The sequence below is a fragment of the Salvia splendens genome, chromosome 6, assembly GCF_004379255.2.
Source record: "Salvia splendens isolate huo1 chromosome 6, SspV2, whole genome shotgun sequence".
Classification (NCBI taxonomy): Eukaryota; Viridiplantae; Streptophyta; class Magnoliopsida; order Lamiales; family Lamiaceae; genus Salvia; species Salvia splendens.
The window spans coordinates 36,306,734-36,324,781 of NC_056037.1; the positions used below are offsets into that span (position 1 = coordinate 36,306,734).

The 18,048-nt window shown below is 37.3% G+C and overlaps 2 protein-coding genes across 4 annotated transcripts; one reads left to right on the forward strand and one right to left on the reverse strand.

The window, feature by feature from the left end:
• Positions 1-912: 912 nt before the first annotated feature.
• On the forward strand, positions 913-9,232 carry LOC121807521 (mannosyl-oligosaccharide glucosidase GCS1-like). The gene is made up of 22 exons (XM_042207772.1): positions 913-1,259; positions 1,349-1,422; positions 1,837-2,088; positions 2,664-2,832; positions 3,001-3,087; positions 3,178-3,246; positions 3,338-3,434; positions 3,860-3,942; positions 4,605-4,712; positions 5,400-5,521; positions 5,665-5,772; positions 5,846-5,919; positions 6,444-6,569; positions 6,773-6,840; positions 7,397-7,543; positions 7,623-7,673; positions 7,872-7,928; positions 8,060-8,209; positions 8,316-8,407; positions 8,524-8,633; positions 8,708-8,771; positions 8,852-9,232. The coding sequence occupies exons 1-22, from the start codon at positions 975-977 to the stop codon at positions 8,994-8,996; spliced, it is 2,538 nt and encodes an 845-aa protein (XP_042063706.1). The 5' UTR covers positions 913-974; the 3' UTR covers positions 8,997-9,232.
• Positions 9,233-12,529: 3,297 nt separating this feature from the next.
• LOC121807523 (F-box/kelch-repeat protein At1g67480-like) lies at positions 12,530-16,201 on the reverse strand. Of its 3 annotated transcripts, XM_042207777.1 has the most exons (5): positions 16,021-16,201; positions 15,040-15,105; positions 14,718-14,937; positions 14,044-14,619; positions 12,530-13,366 (listed from the first exon to the last, which is right to left on the reverse strand). In XM_042207777.1, exons 2-5 carry the CDS (start codon positions 15,050-15,052, stop codon positions 12,739-12,741), a joined length of 1,437 nt encoding a protein of 478 aa, XP_042063711.1. In that variant the 5' UTR covers positions 15,053-15,105; positions 16,021-16,201; the 3' UTR covers positions 12,530-12,738. The 3 variants fall into 3 exon arrangements, with proteins under 3 accessions (XP_042063711.1, XP_042063709.1, XP_042063710.1); XM_042207775.1 differs by lacking the exon at positions 16,021-16,201 and adding an exon at positions 15,438-15,591 and having other exon boundaries at positions 14,044-14,937; XM_042207776.1 differs by lacking the exon at positions 16,021-16,201 and adding an exon at positions 15,195-15,386 and having other exon boundaries at positions 14,044-14,937.
• Positions 16,202-18,048: the final 1,847 nt, after the last annotated feature.

An 18,048-nucleotide genomic window follows, 5' to 3' on the forward strand; every position in this document is an offset into this window, starting at 1 on the left:
TAGGGCATCCACTACGCGGCGCGCCACCGTCCCGCGTTCCGTCGCGGAGGGACGGAACACTCTCGCGACGCGTTGCGACACGTCGTCCCGTCCTGATCCCGTCCCTCGGCCCGTGCCTGCGAGACACGGAACGGGCTGTCACGCCACGCGCCGTAGCGACGTGGCGCGCCCCTGCGCCATGCGTGACGCCCACTCGCCAGCCCGCGAGTGGGCGTCGTCACGCTGACGCAATAAATCAATTTTTTTTAAAAAAATCGTATTTAAAAAAATTACTTTTATTTATAAAAATTGTTTTTATATTTAAAAACAATTTTTATAAATAAATAAATATAAGAAATTCGTAATAGCCCACGTATATTTGATGGGCTTGCGAATTTATGAAACTCATTCTTGGTTGCTTCTCTTTTATAGAGACAACCTTGAATGTTTTATGTTCCACTTTCGATGTGGGACAAAGTCATTCTTGGTTGTTTCTCTTTTATAGAGACATCCAAGAATGATTTTGTCCCACATCGAAAGTGAAACATAAAACATTCAAGGATGTCCATATAAAATTATATTTAAATTATGTCATTTTTATTTTTTTAAGATTTTAATTAAGTTTTTTTTTTAAATTTTAAGTTGTATTTTTATTTTATGCTGTAATGTTATTTTAATTTTGATTGAATTGTGTTGGAAAAAAAATAATAAATGAAATTGAATGAATAGTAACTTAAGAGACGGAATAAGGGACGGTTAAGGACGGAACGTTGCAGGTTCCGTCCCTTAGTTAAGGAATGGAGGAATAAAGTATAGTGGGTCCCTCAAATAGTAGTTTAAGGGACGGTGGGAGTGAGTAGTGGATGCTGTTAGGTTCAATATTTCATCATAAATAAGTGCTATTTGATTTGTCTAAACATTTCATAGCTACTATTCTCGCATCTTAGTATAGTTGATCAAACGGATTTCCAATCGATCGGAATCTTTGGCTGGCAATGGCCGGGGTTTCGCGGCGAAACACTCGAGGCAAAACAACCTCCGCTGGCAAATCGCCGAACCTCGACAACACCAACACCAGAACCCGAAAGTCCGCCGCCGGAGGCCGCCGCGGTTTCACTCGGATCGTCACTTCCACCTTCGCGATTTTGTTATCTATTGGAATTGTTCTCATCGCTATAGGATTTTGTATGAAGAATTATTTCATAAACCCTGCTAAGGAGACTGTAAAACCCAGGGTCGTCATGCCGTTATCCGCTCCAAAGCTCATGGATCTTCCTATGGTGAATTGAAGATTCTTTTGGATTCTGATAATGTCATAATTTTATTTTAGTTGTAAAATCGGAGATTTTTTTTTTCATTTTCCCTGCAGTTTCAAGGGGAGCACAAGGAGAGTTTGTATTGGGGAACATACAGGCCTCATGTTTATTTTGGAATTCGTGCACGGTGAGTTCATTTCGCTGATTAATTTTAATGCTATTCTATCGATTGTTTGTATGGAAAAAATATCATCTGTTTCTGCATTGATTTTATTTTAATGTGCATATAATTAGTTTACGGACAATGTACTACTATATCATAAATATTTTTGCTGATGTATTGCAATCAGCTTATGAATGCATACGGACTGACTGAGGATCTTGATATTTCATTTAGGATATCCCATTCTAGTTGTGCATGCCTTCTTCCAAGTGATAAGCATTTTTAGCCGCTCTCTTTACATAAGTTTGGCTAATGTATATTTAAGCACTAGCATTTTGGTGTTGCTTTGTTCTCTTACTCTCTCTGCAAATCTATGTTATTGCATCTGCAGTAGAGTGGTTGCTTGAGAAATTTTATGTGAGATGTTGTCATTGTCAGGACTCCTCAGTCTCTGCTGGCGGGTCTGATGTGGCTTGGTGTTAAGGATGGGAAATATGTGATGCGGCATGTGTGCCAGGACTCAGATGAGCTAGCGACATATGGTTGGACGCACCATAATGGACGGGATTATGGTCGTCAAGTATTGGTTGACCAAAAATTGGCGTTGACAACGAATTTCCTGAAATCAAGGGAGGAAGAGAGTGGTTATGGTGGGGACTGGGCAGTTCGAATTGAAGCACAAAGTGAAGTGTATGTGCCTATACCTTTTATACTGCTTCATTTCTGTGACTTGCATGGTTTATCATGAAATGAAAAGATTTTTGCCTAGGAATTCCAAAATACTTCGTCATGGCTAATCATCTGTAATGTTGAATTAAGTGATGCACTTTACGTGCTGAAGTTTCAAGACTGAGAGGCATGAATTGCATTTTGAAGTTGAAGTAGAATAATATAAGAGTCGATTATGTTTTGCAGTATAGAAGAATGGTTAGAAAGTTTACTCCCCCCGACCAATGCATGAATAGATAAATGAACAGAGAACCAAATAATGTTGCTACATCTGGAATCGTATAAGGAGGTGGCAAGGTTGCCAATATGTAGCAACAATGAGGCGAATATTTACTCTTGTGTTTATCAATGAGTTCAGTGTCTTTTCCTTCATACTATTCAGATGCTATTTCTTTTGGGAAACCAGGGCAATATTTTTACCTTTGCATGATTTCGCTGCTTTAAATTTGTTCATAGCCTGCTGACACTCCTTACCCGATAAAGTAATTTACTATGTTTTTGTCATCTGCTGTCATGACGTTTGGATTCTTCTATAGACTTAATGAGGAAATGGAAGAAACTGTGCACCTTTTCTTTTATGTCGCTGATGAAGAGGGAACTGCTTTAGGTCTGGGTAAGGGTGCCTCAGACGATCCTGATGACTTCCTTCTGGCATTTGGTTCAAGGAATGATGTTGGTAACTGGGAACTTCATCTGGAATCAAAGGTACCATATCTTCAAACCACGTTTTGTTTTCTTTTTCTTTATTTCCGTGATGATGATCAGTAGCTAGAGTCTGTCATACTCAGAAATATAAGGTTTATTCAGTACGTATTTCTGATATTATCTTCTAGTAGATAGATAACCTAATAATACCTTACTGAATTTCTTAAGGAGAACTTTGAGTTCCATTATGCTGGTTTCAAGACACATAACACTCACAATTTATCTGAGCTCGTCCAAACCAATCTTGCAATCAAGGTATGTACAATTTTAGGTTTCACTATGGATCCCCTGACTTTTGGCTGTATCTTTGCAATACTTAAAACCCAATTTATGTTCTTTTTTTAGGCTCGGACAACCGGCCGACTTCAACTCTCGGATACATCTGATCATGCTTCAAATATTCTAGTTTTCCAGGTTTGTCAATCATCAAATTTTTCATAATCTTTTGTTGAGATATACTTTTGTTCTCATCCATGTTGCTCATCATTTTCTATTCATAGTTCAGGTTTCTGCAATGATTCCTTTCAAAGCGGATATTGCTTTTGTGACAAAATTGAGTGGTTCTACGTCAAGATTAAAAGAACGTATCAGAAGTCTTATAGGTACAGCTAACTGTTTTATACATTCAGGCAATTTAATTTGAGCTTTTAAGAAGAAGAAAAAAACATTATATGTATCTGTTGCTGAGAAGTTCTACAATTTAATCCACTGAATTTCATATTTGATAATTCTACGGATGAAATATGTTCATTAAAATTCTACTTATTTAAACTCAAGTTTCAAGATTTTTTTAAAATTTTAGAAACTAGAAATTCCATTTCTCACACTTCCCAAGCACATGCTTTGACATCTACTGGTAAAATTTATCTCCTACATCTCTGACTTTATTAAGAGTCATGATGTTTCTTTATCTAATTCTCTGACTTAGAAGCTTAGATTTTTTGTTATACCAAGCCACCCCTTAATCATTTGATTTTCTGCCGACCTGCTTTTCTCTTTATCACTTTGAACGTTGAAATCATTCCAGGCGACTCTTTATCCAGTAATCTCAAGCATAAACAGGAGCAATTTGACAACAAATTCCAGAGCTGTTTTGACATGTTCAATGAGGTATCAATCATGAAAGATCATTTGCTGCCTTAGCCATCATCATTTAATTGAGTTTTATTAAATTTTTATATGGGATGTTAGACTTTGAGGTTTTTTATTAAATAAAGGACTAAACCTCATATATTGACTTTTAGTGATGTGTTGATACTTTATCTGAAGCCGAATAACGAAAACCTATAATACCTATGCTAGATGGCCATATATGAAAATACATAATAAAAAAATTCAGAACAAAGTTTGTCTCAACCCACCATTGTTGAGTGCTGACACAATACAGACCATGCAGTCTTCTCTTGAGATGCCATCTATACACTAGTTAAGTGGTTGCAATTAAACATTTCCTGAACAGAGCATTGAAGATAATACATGCAGATAAACAAGTGAAAACGTCAACATAGAAGATAAAAATTACAATCTGCTAACAATATATCAGTGGATTTTATGTACAACAGGCTTGGTTACAATATGTCATGACTTTGTCATATGATTGTCACATTTAATCAAATTTATGTCTGAATTATTTGCATAATCTTCAATCATCTGTGTTGATTTACTTTTATTTTCTGTATCATATCATTTTCACATTTTTTCATTAGTATGTATACTTTGCCACATTGTTCTTGATAGTTTCACATGTTCAATGAGATGTATGTCTGTTTCAGATCAACCCTGAAGCCATAACAGTGGCCAAAGCAGCACTCGGGAATTTGCTGGGCGGGGTTGGCTACTTTTATGGACAATCAAAAATTTCACTTCCACCTTCCTCTAAAGTAAGGCGGTTTCTGAGTAGTTTTCATGCTAATTCTCCAGCCCTAGTGAAAATATGAATGATTTAGTTTATATCTTGAACTTTAAGTGTTTTTCAGTTTGTAACCTCAACTTTGACTTCTTTTTCGTATGTCATGAAATTTGAGAAATTTCATAGTTATGGCCCGTTTAAAGTTTTCTGTCACTGGAAGTGTGACTTTGATGATATGTAAACTGAGGTGGATTTTCAATTTTCCAACTCAACAGGAAACAATGTTGTTTCCATGCCTCATCATTAAATAAAGGGTTAATCGTAGTTTATAGCCTGAACTTTGAGTGACTTCCAGTTTGCAGCCTCAACCCACCCAACTTATTATACACCCCTCTCCCAACTTAAAGTTGGTGCTCACTACTCAAGAGGACTCAAGCAATCTAGGGTACACAAAATTGTTTTTTTGTTTATCGAAACTTCTCTCAAATATTCTATCCTAGGAACTAGTTGTGGCTTCGTATGCCAAGTATATTTTGCTATTCATAATATTAGAACTAGTTCTTGTTAATGTTGGTGATAACACACGCTTGCTCAGCCTTTTGAGTGTTCTGTACAAAGTTTCCGCCCTTAATTCAACAACATGGTGTCTGTATTGGCTTCAACGATTATGCCATTTCTCTTTCTAATAAAGTCACACAGTTATTATCATCTCATGCAGGTTGTACCCGGTGACAATTATATTTCCTATTGGCCAGCTGAACTATACACAGCAGTTCCAAGTCGTCCCTTCTTTCCCAGGGGGTTTTTGTGGGATGAAGGTTTTCATCAGCTACTAATATGGTGAGTTGTCTATAGAATAGAGGAACCTTTAGTTTTGCTATATTCTGGAGAACGTTTTCTTTGGTACTAGTTACTGACTTACTGCTAATGCTATCTTTTCTAGTGACTAATAAATTTGTTTGTTTGTTTATTTACTTGGAAAGGCGATGGGATGCTAATATTTCTCTGGATATCATCGGGCATTGGCTAGATCTGATGAATGCTGATGGATGGATTCCACGTGAGCAGATTTTAGGTGCTGAAGCTTTAAGGTACTCAGCTCCTTTGTAATACAATCTGAAGAACCTTACTCCTATTTAATCACTGATGTTAAGCTATTGGCAGTAAGGTACCATCGGAGTTTGTGCTTCAGCATCCGACAAATGGAAACCCACCAACATTATTCTTGGTTCTACGAGGTTGAGTTTTTACTGCAGTGTCTGACTTTCATCAAATACTATGTTCACCGAGAACAGTAGTGGTATCGTACAATTGCATTAATAGTCTAATTTTTGTTTTCAGCCTATATGGCTTACAGCGAAATCTCCTACCATGTTATTTACTTAGAAGCTGAATTATTGAAGAGTCCAAAACTGTATAAAATGACATTATATCATTAAAAACACTGTCACACCAATACTAGGGGATCTACTATGTAGACAAATTACACCTTAGACTTGCAGACTATTTTTAGGACTAGGAACTTTGTTGGCTTTGCTAGCTTCTCAGAAGTACTCTAACATCGCTAGAATTGAACTTTTTTCCATCTTATTGTCTCTGCTTTTCTTTCGTAGGAAACTTCATACTACATTTGACACTAAAAAACGAGGGAAACTGAATTTCTTAATACGCACCTTTTGGAAAATTTCATATTCGCGTGCTGGATGGGGAAAACGTAATGTTGCTTTAGTAATATAATGATTATAAAGTTTTGTTTCCGCAGAGTTTGTTTGTAGCATTAAGAAAGACAAGTTTAGTGCCTCACAAATCAATGACATCTCCACCTTCTTGCGGCGAGCATTTGTGCGTCTCGATGCATGGTATAAGTGGTTTAACACTACTCAATCAGGTGAGCACAATACAGCTTTCTGTATCCTACATATTAACTGCATGCTGCATGCTCCTCATAATCATATATATCAGCCCGTATGAACATGTTAACCTCATTGTTCAATGTTCAATAAACAATAAGATGTAGTATAAGTTTCCGACTTGCATCCCAGGATGCCAATTAGAACTATTTTAATTGGAATTTCGGTAATATATTCACAGGAAAAGATGTTGGCACCTACTTTTGGCATGGGAGAGACAATGTGACCACACGGGAACTGAATCCAAAGGTTATTATCCATTTCATATAGTATGTTCCTGTTGGCTATCTCTACTTTCTAGGTGATAGTATATTTTTACTCCAATTAAAACTTTCAACATGTCATACATTTTGTTTCAGGGGCTGATCTTATGTATGATTGATTTACGTGTTGTAGTTTCTATGACTAGTGTAGTAGTGTGTTTGGTTGGGAACTTTAGGGTACAAATTTGGATTACCAGTTCTAATTAGTGATTGTTTGAGAATGTTAGAATGAATCTCCCAAAATGAAATAATTTTAAGGAAAGATATGCCATCTAAAGTAGAAATTACCTCACACTTCAAATAGAAAACTTATTTTAGATAGCTTGTGAGCTCCATCTACTCATCAACCTATAAGATGTTTCACGAGCTTATAAACTTTCAAACTGTTAGGATAATAAATCATAGAATCTAGAGAGAGAAATTGAGGAGTGATGAAGATGGAAGTGTATATGTTGTACACTGACTGTTACTTAAAAACCGTGAAAAGATAAGATGAGATTGAGGAACTTAACTTTATTATGATTAATATTTTGCCAAGCCAGTCACTGTCTTCTGGATTGGATGATTATCCACGTGCATCTCACCCCAGCGAAGATGAACGGCACGTGGACCTTAGATGTTGGATGCATCTTGCCGCTGATTGTATGAATTCCATTTCAGAATTCCTCGAGGATAGTCGCATCGGAAAGGTACAACCGAAAACCTAAAATATTAACCTGCAAAGTTTTTGGTTTGATCAATTCTTGAAGTTTATACAAAATGATGCAGGAGTATAGCTTAACGGCGAAGTTGCTCTCAGATTTTGACCTTTTAAATCAGGTAGTTTCTGTTCTTTTACCAGTCTTATCACTTCCACTACCTTTCCCATTTATGTTATCCTGCTTGTCCATTGTAGATCATGTGCATGATTTACATCAGTAGATCTGTTGAACTGAGGACCAGATCAATTTTGCATTATTCAATGTGAGGAAGAAATTCGATTGTTTTGTTATTCTCATGTACTTTTCTCATTTTCAGATACATCTTGACTATACCAGTGGAGTTTATTCTGATTATGGAAATCATACCGAGAAGGTAACTCTTTATTTGTAATGTTACTGCTGCTGTATCACTTCCCAGCATCAAATACTACTCTCTTGAATCTCGATTACATGATTATATTTACCAGTGCCCTTATTTGCACTTACACTATGCATCTACCTTAGGTTCGTCTAAGTTGGCAGATGGTGGAATCAGCTGGTGGTTATCCTTCACGTGAACTTTTACGAGAAGTGCTGGAGAAACCCGTGCTAAGACTGGTCCCTCATATTGGCTACGTCAGCCTTTTCCCCTTTATGAGTAGACTTATACCAGCTGTGAGTTATTCTAAGTATTAATATGTGCTCTTTTGGTTTCTCATCCGTTCGATTTTTCCAGAGGTCGTTGAATACTCTCTCTGTGTGTATATTCTACTTCTTTCAGGATTCATGGATATTAGAGAAACAGCTTGATCTAATCTCAGACTCAAGTACTCTGTGGACTAAGTTTGGACTCAGATCACTTTCCAAAACAAGGTAAGAGACGATGTTTACAATACGCCTCGTGATGAATAAATTTCTCCATTTCACTATCATTGCAGACATTTTGGTACTGGTAAAGCTTCACACTACGTTTGGTATCTGTGATGCAGCTCAGTATACATGCAACGGAATACTGAGCACGACCCACCATATTGGAGGGGGCCAATTTGGATGAATATGAACTATATGATTCTCTCAGCACTAAACTATTATTCTCAAGGTACGCGCGTGTTACCATTTCGGATTTAGACTATGTTCAACCTGTGGTAACAATAAAATTGTTGATGGTTGTAGTGGATGGACCATATCAAGACCGGGCAAAGATCATATACACCGACTTGAGGAACAACTTGATACAGTATGAAACTCTCGTTCAAAGATTGCAACTCTCTCATATTACGTTGATGTGTGGTAAGTTTTAACTTTTTCGTATCGCAGAAATGTGGTGAAGAACTATAAGCAGAGCGGCTTTTTGTGGGAGCAGTACGATCAAAAGAAAGGGAAGGGAAAAGGCGCTCGATTGTTTACAGGTTGGACATCGCTTATAGTGTTGATCATGGCTGAATCCTATAGCGAGTGTTAGGATAGTCTTATTCAAAATGCAACTCCAAGATCAACTCATATACTTGTTCTTTTTAAACACGTGGAGTAGTATTATAGAATACAGATATAGTTTTATCACTCAACTAGTTAAGTTTGCCGTCTTTATAGTAGTTGCTAATGTTATGTTGCTGATGTATAATTTCTAGTTGGGGTATTTGTTTGAATAAATGCCAAAATTGGTCCTGAACATATGATCATTTTACGATTTTGGTTCTAGATATTATGTTTTGAATTTTTGCATCCCAAACATTTCAAGTCGGGTCACAATTGGTCCAAAACTGACGATTCCGTTAAATTGTAACGGTCAATGTTTTTAAATGCAATTTTGACCCAATTAAGCATTTTAATTATATTTTTTTATTATTCTGAAAATAAAAATATTAAAACAAAATAAAATAATGTATTTCAATTCGTAAAATGTGCCATAAATAATATTTCAACGACGGCCTCGCCCTCTACGACCACCACCTCGCGGCGGGTTTCTCCGACGATGCTGTCCGCCTCTTCCACATCCCCAGTCGCCTCCACCTTTCCACCTTCATATGAAACCTCAAATTTAGCTGCTTCGGCTTCAAGCAACTCGATTTCCGGTAACGCATAAAAGCAAAATACTGACGAAAACCTGGAATTAATTCTGAAAGCAGCAGGCAGCCGCGTTCTAAGAAACTTATTGAAGGTATCCCACTCTTCAGATGATACAATTCCTTGCTCCTACAAATTAAACACACACCTAAATTAATCTGATTTTCAGCAATCCGAAAGGGGGAAAACAAAGCTAGAACAACACTAATTCATTCCGCCACAAAAAATGTGATTATTACTTTGTAATACTCTTCGAAAGCGGGATTATGTTACGACCTTACCCCGTGATTTCCCAATTGTAGATCGCAACATAAATCAACAAACCACAATCGATGAAATTAACACAGCAAGGAACAATCGAAGAGGAATTATATTAATGCAAACGTAAACGATCAACAGATACAATGCAACGTAAGGAAACAGAGGATATAGCTTACGATCCACGATCTAAGCTCATGAACAAACACACAACATAACATGACATGAAGATGGTGTTGTGATCCCTTTTATATGCATCCGATCACACGCCCCAAACCTTCTTTGCCACCTCACTCCGCCACCTCAGCCTGCCAGCTCGGTTGAACCATGTGCTACTTATTGATCCACGTAAGCTTATTCATATCTAGTAATTAACTACGCCACGTGCACCGCACCACGCAGCTAGCTATGTTGCATGCACATACGAATATTGCTCGAGATAATTGTGCATGCAACAATTCTGCGTCTTGAAGGGCTCCCAGTGTGATTTTGCGGCATTGTTGTCGTTGTCAGCGGGCGTGTCAGTAGCAGAAGCGGCGGATTTGGAGCGCTTCCAGACATTCTCTCTGTTCTTGCTGAAGTGCTTTCGCTGAGTGCGAGATCGTCGGAGAAACCCGCCGCGAGGTGGAAAGGTGGAGGCGGCTGACGGCACCGTCGGAGAAACCCGCCGCGAGGTGGTGGTCGGAGAGGGCGAGGCATGTTGAAATATTGTTTTAATATACTCCCTCCGCCAGGGACGGAAGTAGACTTCTAAATAAGCCGGTGTTGAATATTAAAAAGCATAATAATAATATTAAAATATTAAATTTATATATAATATCTTTACAATTTTTACGAGACCATAGATGATAATTGTTTTCGATGAGTCGTCAATTCTTGAAACCTTATATCTTGTGGTAGTGAACAAAATCTTGGCTATTGGAAACTCTAGTTTATCAACTCCGGTATATCACTAATAAAAGTTTTTAAGTTTATTGGGAAGAGTCATACATTTAGTGCTAGCAAAGGATTTTTTTGACTAAGGCAACTTGTATAAGTAAGCAATTTTGTATTCGTTTTTGGGAATAATTATTCATCTCTTAGAATAAGTAACAAGAACCTAACAATTATGAGAAAATATGAATTTAAAATTTAATGAATTTTCCTTGATTTTTTAAGAAAATATCGATGCATAATGAATAAAATTATGAATAAGTACTACCTGCACAAGAAAGAAGAAACTACTCGAGCACTATTACATAATTTTATAATCAAATCTCAAATTATAGTGTTTCACAATTATAAATACTAGAACTACTGTATAGTGTTGTTATGCGGTGACTGTGAATGCAGATTTGATGTATTTTGCGTAGGAGAGCTGCTGGAGTTGGGCTTTCAAACTCAACTTTCAAGTGCTTTTTTATTTCCTTTCATTATTTTACAAATTTACGAATCAAAAAATATAAAAGCCCAAGCACAAGACTAAAAGTCCACTTAAAAGTCCAATTGAGTCTTCTTTGCGCACAGATACAGAGGCGCCGTTACAGTCACACGAATTCAGGGGTAGTCTTCAAATTCTGGCCATCCGAAGCGCCGGGACGGAAATTAAGCGGGGGCGGCTAGAGAGGGGGAGGGTCTGGGTCCGGCAGCGTCCAAGCCCCCGCTGGAGTGTTTGCGACGATCCTCTCGTTTCTAACAACCAGAGGATCGTCAACATGTGGGGCAAGATAGCAGCAGCCTACCAGAGATTTTGCCCTGAGGGGAGGCGACGCAACGGGGAGGATTGCCGGAAGGGGTGAGACCGAATCAGGGCTGCCGTCTCCCGATTTTCTGGTTTGTACGCCAACGCCCTCCGCATGCAGAGCAGTGGTCAAACGGAGGAAGACTGCAGGAGGATAGCGGAGAAAGTCTTCCCCAAGCCGGGGTTGTATAAGGAGCTCACCTACTGGAACTGCTATCTTGTGCTGAACGACTCCGAGAAGTTCCGAGTAGGTGTCGATGCTGGCTGGCCGAAGAAGCAACGACTGAACTATACCGGTGATTTCAGCGGCAGCAGCGGTGGTTCCCACGACCTCCCGAGACGGCCCAGGTGATCCCCACCCCTCGTTCGTTCGCTCGCCGACCTCGCCGGGCTGGGCAAAAGCGACCTCGCCAGGAGGTCCAGTCGGCATCTCCCATTGCTAGCCAGTACACAGAGGATCTCAAATACTTTGCGCATCAACAAACGCGCGCTATGATGGTCAAGACGTTGGCCGAATGGCGGGCGGCGACGGACCCCGAGGAGAAGAGATTTCTTTACACATTGCTCGAGAGCATGAATGACGATTTGCGTGGAGGCGGCGGAGGCGGTGGCAGCGGAGGCGGCGGTGACAGTGGCGACGGAGGCGGCGACGGCGGTGGCGACGGAGACGAGGAGTGAATTTTTTTTTTAAGTTATGTACTTTTTTTTTATTAATGTAATTTTTTTATTTTATTGCACTTTTTTTAATTAATGTACTTATTAAATTTTCCCGTAGTTGTATCGTTAATTTAATTCTGTATGTTGTCTGATTGTTCATTATTTGTTTTATATAATTTTGAGTGATGTGTCTAGGCTATGACTGAGCTATTGCTGGGCTATTTGCTTGTTTGGTTGATGTGGTAGGAGGATTTTTAGGTTGATGATGTGACAGGAGGGGCTATGACCACCGTGGATGCTCTAAGAAAGTATTTGTAATACCAACCAAAATGCGAGTCATTATTACATCCAAACCACAGCCTGAATTACAGTCATTCACAAATGGAACAAAAGATCCCTTGTGATGTTTCCATTAATCAAAAGAGTAGACAAACTTCAATTTGCAGCAAAAAAGTAAAATCAAATGAGATGAAAATGTAGGTTCAAGTTCAATCCAGCATATAACTCATGCCTCAATCGTAACACTGCATAAGCACGAACCCGCCGGCTTTATCTCAGAAGTCCGCCACTCGGAGCCTGGTGCAGCGTTCGGGTCATATAACAGCGTGTGGTACCCAGGATCCTCCTCTGCCGAGAACAGCAACAGTTTCCCATCCAAGCTCCCAAAACGAAACCCAATGCTTGAGCTTCCGGTCACTGGCACGGGTACCATCTTCCATGAATTGTCCGTGGGGTTGTAAATTGCCAACCTACGCTGATTTTTCCATTCCATGCAGCACAGCTTCTTCCCAAGCACGGCGTGAGCAGTGACCATAACACACCCATTTTTCATCTGGGACCACGTGTGGCTATCGGGGCTGTACACGTCAATGAACCGTGAGTTTCCAATTGTGAAGGTGGACCTTCCACCCATGATGTAGAGCTTCCCCTCGAAGCCACAGGCGAAACAGCCCCATCTGGGGCGTCGCAGACTCTCGATCATTGTCCACTTGTCAGCTTCAGGGTCGTATACCTCGACAGATGAGAGAGATTCTCCATCCATTCCACATCCTCCAACTGCGTAGGTCATCCCATTCACTTCGGCACAACCAAAGTCATAGCGTGCCACATTCATGTTAGCTAGTTTCCTCCAGCTGCAAGTGGTGCAGATATTGGGAAAAAATGAAAACATTATTGTCATTGAATTGTTAGATATAAGCGGGTTAAGCATCCATGACGGAAACGAGCAAAGTAATTCTGCATTTGATAGGTAAAAGTATGAAAATATAAGTAAATCTTACAAATGAAAAGAGTATGGCTAGCTTACACAATACCTATGATAGTGCATATCTAGTTTATTGGTATTCGTTCCAAAAAAAACAATGTAACCATTGAGTCTAAATGTTCTGATAAAGCTTGCCAGAGCTAGGAAAGTCATGGAGAAGGTCAAATCCAACTGGCACAGAGTATTAAGGGGTTCACACATGAAACATTTATGCATATATCAACAAGGAGACATAATTTGCCAGCAATTGCTGCCTTGTGACAAGATTAAGGTATAATCAAAGTTCATAGAGATAGTCACAAAGTGAAAGTAATGAAACAGTGATCTATCCCATTGAACGCATATCACCAAACATCAACATATAATTAACAAATCATCAAATTTTAGAATGATCCAGCAATAAAATAACTTGGACAGAAACTCTTTTACTAGCCAACATCACCATGCATGAACCTAGTTCACATCTATAAGAATCATCTAGTAGCATCGACAGCTAGGGCAATTGAATGCTTCAGAATTAATTGGCGGAAGTAAGATAAAACAAACCTGTTGAGGCAAGAATCGTATTGGTAAACATCTGGTGAAACACAAGCATTGCCATCACTGATAGAGTACCCAGCAAGGACCATAAGCTTTCCATTCAGAACAACTACGCCAAAGCCTGTTTTAGCAGGCCCAGGCATTGGCACAAGTTCCTGCCGTTTATGTCCAAAACAATCAAGAACCTCCCAGTGGCTCTCTTTACCTTCAGCATCTACAGTCAAGACATACAGCCATTCCTCAAGCATTCCAGCTAGTTTACGGACAGTGATGAACTCTTTGCTTTTGACAAAGGATCTCCATCGCTTGGAGACAGCACCCATGACAGGAACATCAGAACGGGGAACAAGAGCAAGGCAGTGCTTAGAAACATCATCGGGTAACCCAGGCAAGATGGGACTATGATAATCATCAGCAACCTCAGAAATTAAGAAGGATTTGATTTTAGCATTAACAGCTTCGGGAACTAAGACAGAACCGCCTTTTGCAGTTGGAGTATCTAGCTGGAAAGAGTCACAGAACATATCTGATTCTTTGAATCTCTTCACAGAAATAGGACCCGGCATCTTTCCCAAGTCACAGGTTATAGGAATTTTGGTACCACAATTTTCGTGAATAAAAAATGTCCCAGGAAGACAAGTATCAATGCAACAAATAGAATCTGAGTTTCTAATTAAGAAAATTCATAAAATCCTTCACTAATGGGAATTCTACAAGACCAAGGCATAAAAGATGTTGTGAATCGGATCTTTTGAGCTGTAAAGGCCAACGGTTTTCTATGGTTATCAGATTCAATGTCCATACCACTTTCACCTACTGCACTATAACTCAGATTTGTCAACCCTATATGAAAGTTCAAGTTTCCTGAAGTGCTTTTCCCCTCACTCATTGCCCAAGCACCTACAATCATTGACAGACCCATCAAACAGAGAGCATATGAAGAGATGAGAAGACAACAAATAGTTGATCAATAAGCAGGCACTCTAATGGAACAAAATATACCTGCCAAGCCCATAGCCTTGTGAGTTTTAACCTCCGCGGACTTCCATTTCTTTACTGTATAATCGTCTGCATCAAATAAAAAAAAAAGATGAGATAAATATACATATCAAATCAGCTCTAGTTGGATAAAACAACAGGTAAGGTCAAAGCACAACCCAAATTTAGGATTCTGAAGAATACAAACAAGGTGCAGATCTTATAATTCCAGTCTTGAAGATTAATAAAACCCAATAAATCAATCCAACGCTGAAATCACGATTTATCACGAAGTGATGCTTCACATAAGTGGCAATATAAACAGAGATCTAATATAATAAGACTGGTCTTTGACCAAATCAAATAATCCCCAATCATCCAAATTGATGAATTTGTTTATATAATGACAAGGTGGAACTAACTTGATATTGACGTAATTTCAACAATTTATAAAAGATAAGATCCCAACAAAAGCGGAGCATCGTAATATCAAGCTTCGAAGATGCAACCGTTGAGCTGCGGGCTGAGCCTGAGCTACCTCCCACCAACCAAACCCACCACAACCCAACTACTCCTTCCAATCAAGTTGAAAAATGAAAAAGTGGAAATAAATGAACAAATAAATATCAATTATATGAACAGTAAGAAGCATTAAATGATTGATGGTGGAATTTCTCAACCTACTTCCGCCCACACACAGACACGCACAAAAATAAATATAAAGAGAAAATGACAAATTCAAATCTCAACGAAACAAATGCAACCGATATATGGAATTTAGTTGATTGAAATGCAACCAAGCAACAGAATCAAAATTTGTATAAATATAAAAGAGAAAACCGGCGACAAGTTAGATCCAATACCAAAGCGTTTTGATAGATATAAATCAGCTCCAAACAAAAAAATAATCCAGAACCGTGGTAACTCATAACAGATCTAATAAAACGAACTAAATTCAAATAAAAAAACGCAACAGGAAAGGAAAATCAAATAAAAAAATTATACCTTGAAATGCGGAATTTGAGAAGAGAATGTACGAGTAAGGAGTAAAACTCGGTGAATAAATATAGGGATGAGGAAATGGATAAGAAGAGAGAATCAATGGAGTGGGTAAGAATGAGGTATGGAGAGGAGGCGGTGTGAATCAGATATTGAAAACGAGGGAAATGGGTATGGAATTGCCAACACCGTAAACCATATCTCTCTATTTATTGTGCAGAGAGAAAGATACGAGAGAGAGATGCCACGTCATAAATTTTAATTAACGTTTATTAGATTAACCTTTTTTATTAAATTTTTATGGATTGTATTTTATGAAATTAATTACCAGATAACCCATATAATCTCGGATGCAATAAAGTTTTTCTTACTATTATAAATATTGATAGTCGGATTATTCAATATCATACCTACCCACTAGCGCAATTTAGGTAGTTTGATTATGAGATGTCAATGATATTTGATTAGTGATTAGTAGTTTCATACACTACTTTGGTTTTCTTTGTTTTTTGATGTCTCTATTGTCGGTGGGCCTTAGAATAAATACATTTCACTAATATTGAATCATGATTTAATTTTGAGAAACCAAAATTAAAGAATTTAAAATACAAAAAGTTATAAGTATAAATTTTGTTATAAAAATTTAATTATAGACTTGAGAGGAAAAAACTAGGTAAGAGAGTTATAAAATCATGAAGATTCAATCGTAAAATATGAGTTGTATCCACAAATAAACAAAACAAACAAACAAGCAAGCAAATGAATATGGATTTACATACTTTTATGTTCTTTTGTGAATAAATGATTAATCTCTCATAATTATGTTACAAATATTTTCGAAACTAAAAAGAAATAGTAGTGGATATTACCGCATGAGTTCAAAGATTAACGAGTCTTTTTCACCATTTCTATGTCTCCGAAAAATAAATTATTTATTTTACTCTATTTATAAAAAGTAATTTCTATAATTTTTATGAATTAATACTTATCTTTAATTAAAAAAACATGTTGTATTTTTTATTGATAATATTTAATTATTTTTCTCTCTATTTGTAGGAGTTTTAAATTTCATGATATTTTTTAAACAGAATAAATATTTAGTGTATATTATTAAATTTTGCATAGAATGGTAAATTTATCCGAAATGGAATCTTTTCCACTGAATCATGAGGTGGCGGTCCAAACTCTTTATCACTAAAATAATTTTTTGAAAAGTGCTCATCACAAAATTTAAATAAGATAAGAATATAATTTTTTTTCAGATCTGTGGTTCAAGATTTTTCAATTAAATAAATTATGATCATGATAGGTTTGTGTTAGAAGCTTCTGATTATCTATATATGTACAGTTAGAATTATGAATTATCACATCTCAAAGAACCATATACTCAATACCATTAATTAATTATGAATACACAAGTTTACCTACTTAATAGACAACTCATTAAAAGGATGCCATCACAACTAAATAGTTTTAAATCAACTTAAATCTATTGTGATGTATTACGACAATTTTGTAGTTTTACTAATTATAATTCGACCTGAATTGGGATCATGAATTTTTATCTGGTCAAATTGCCAGAAAAATCATCAATCATGAAATTTTAATTTGTTCTGTAAAAAATCAACACAAAAAATTATATTTTTTGAAAAACTTATTTTCTCAAGGGATCTAATGTAATGAAATTGTATCTAATTTGACATTTGAAAACTTTCTATGAGGATAATACCACTAGTAAATTTTACATTTTTCTCAATACATTTAGCAAATATTTCGACCACATCATTAATTTGAAATATGTGTGAACCAAATCAATAACATATTACAAATAAGAAATCAAAATATTTAGTTATGAAAAACTGAGAAAAATGTTCAAATTAATAGTTTTACGTATGAGATTTTAAATTTGGTGAGACGTACCGAAATTTAACCAAAATCACGTTTTACCAAAAAATTTACCATTTTATGTCTACATAATTTATTCTTAAATACTATATTGTTCTTTTATATAGGTTTTACTATATGTATATATTA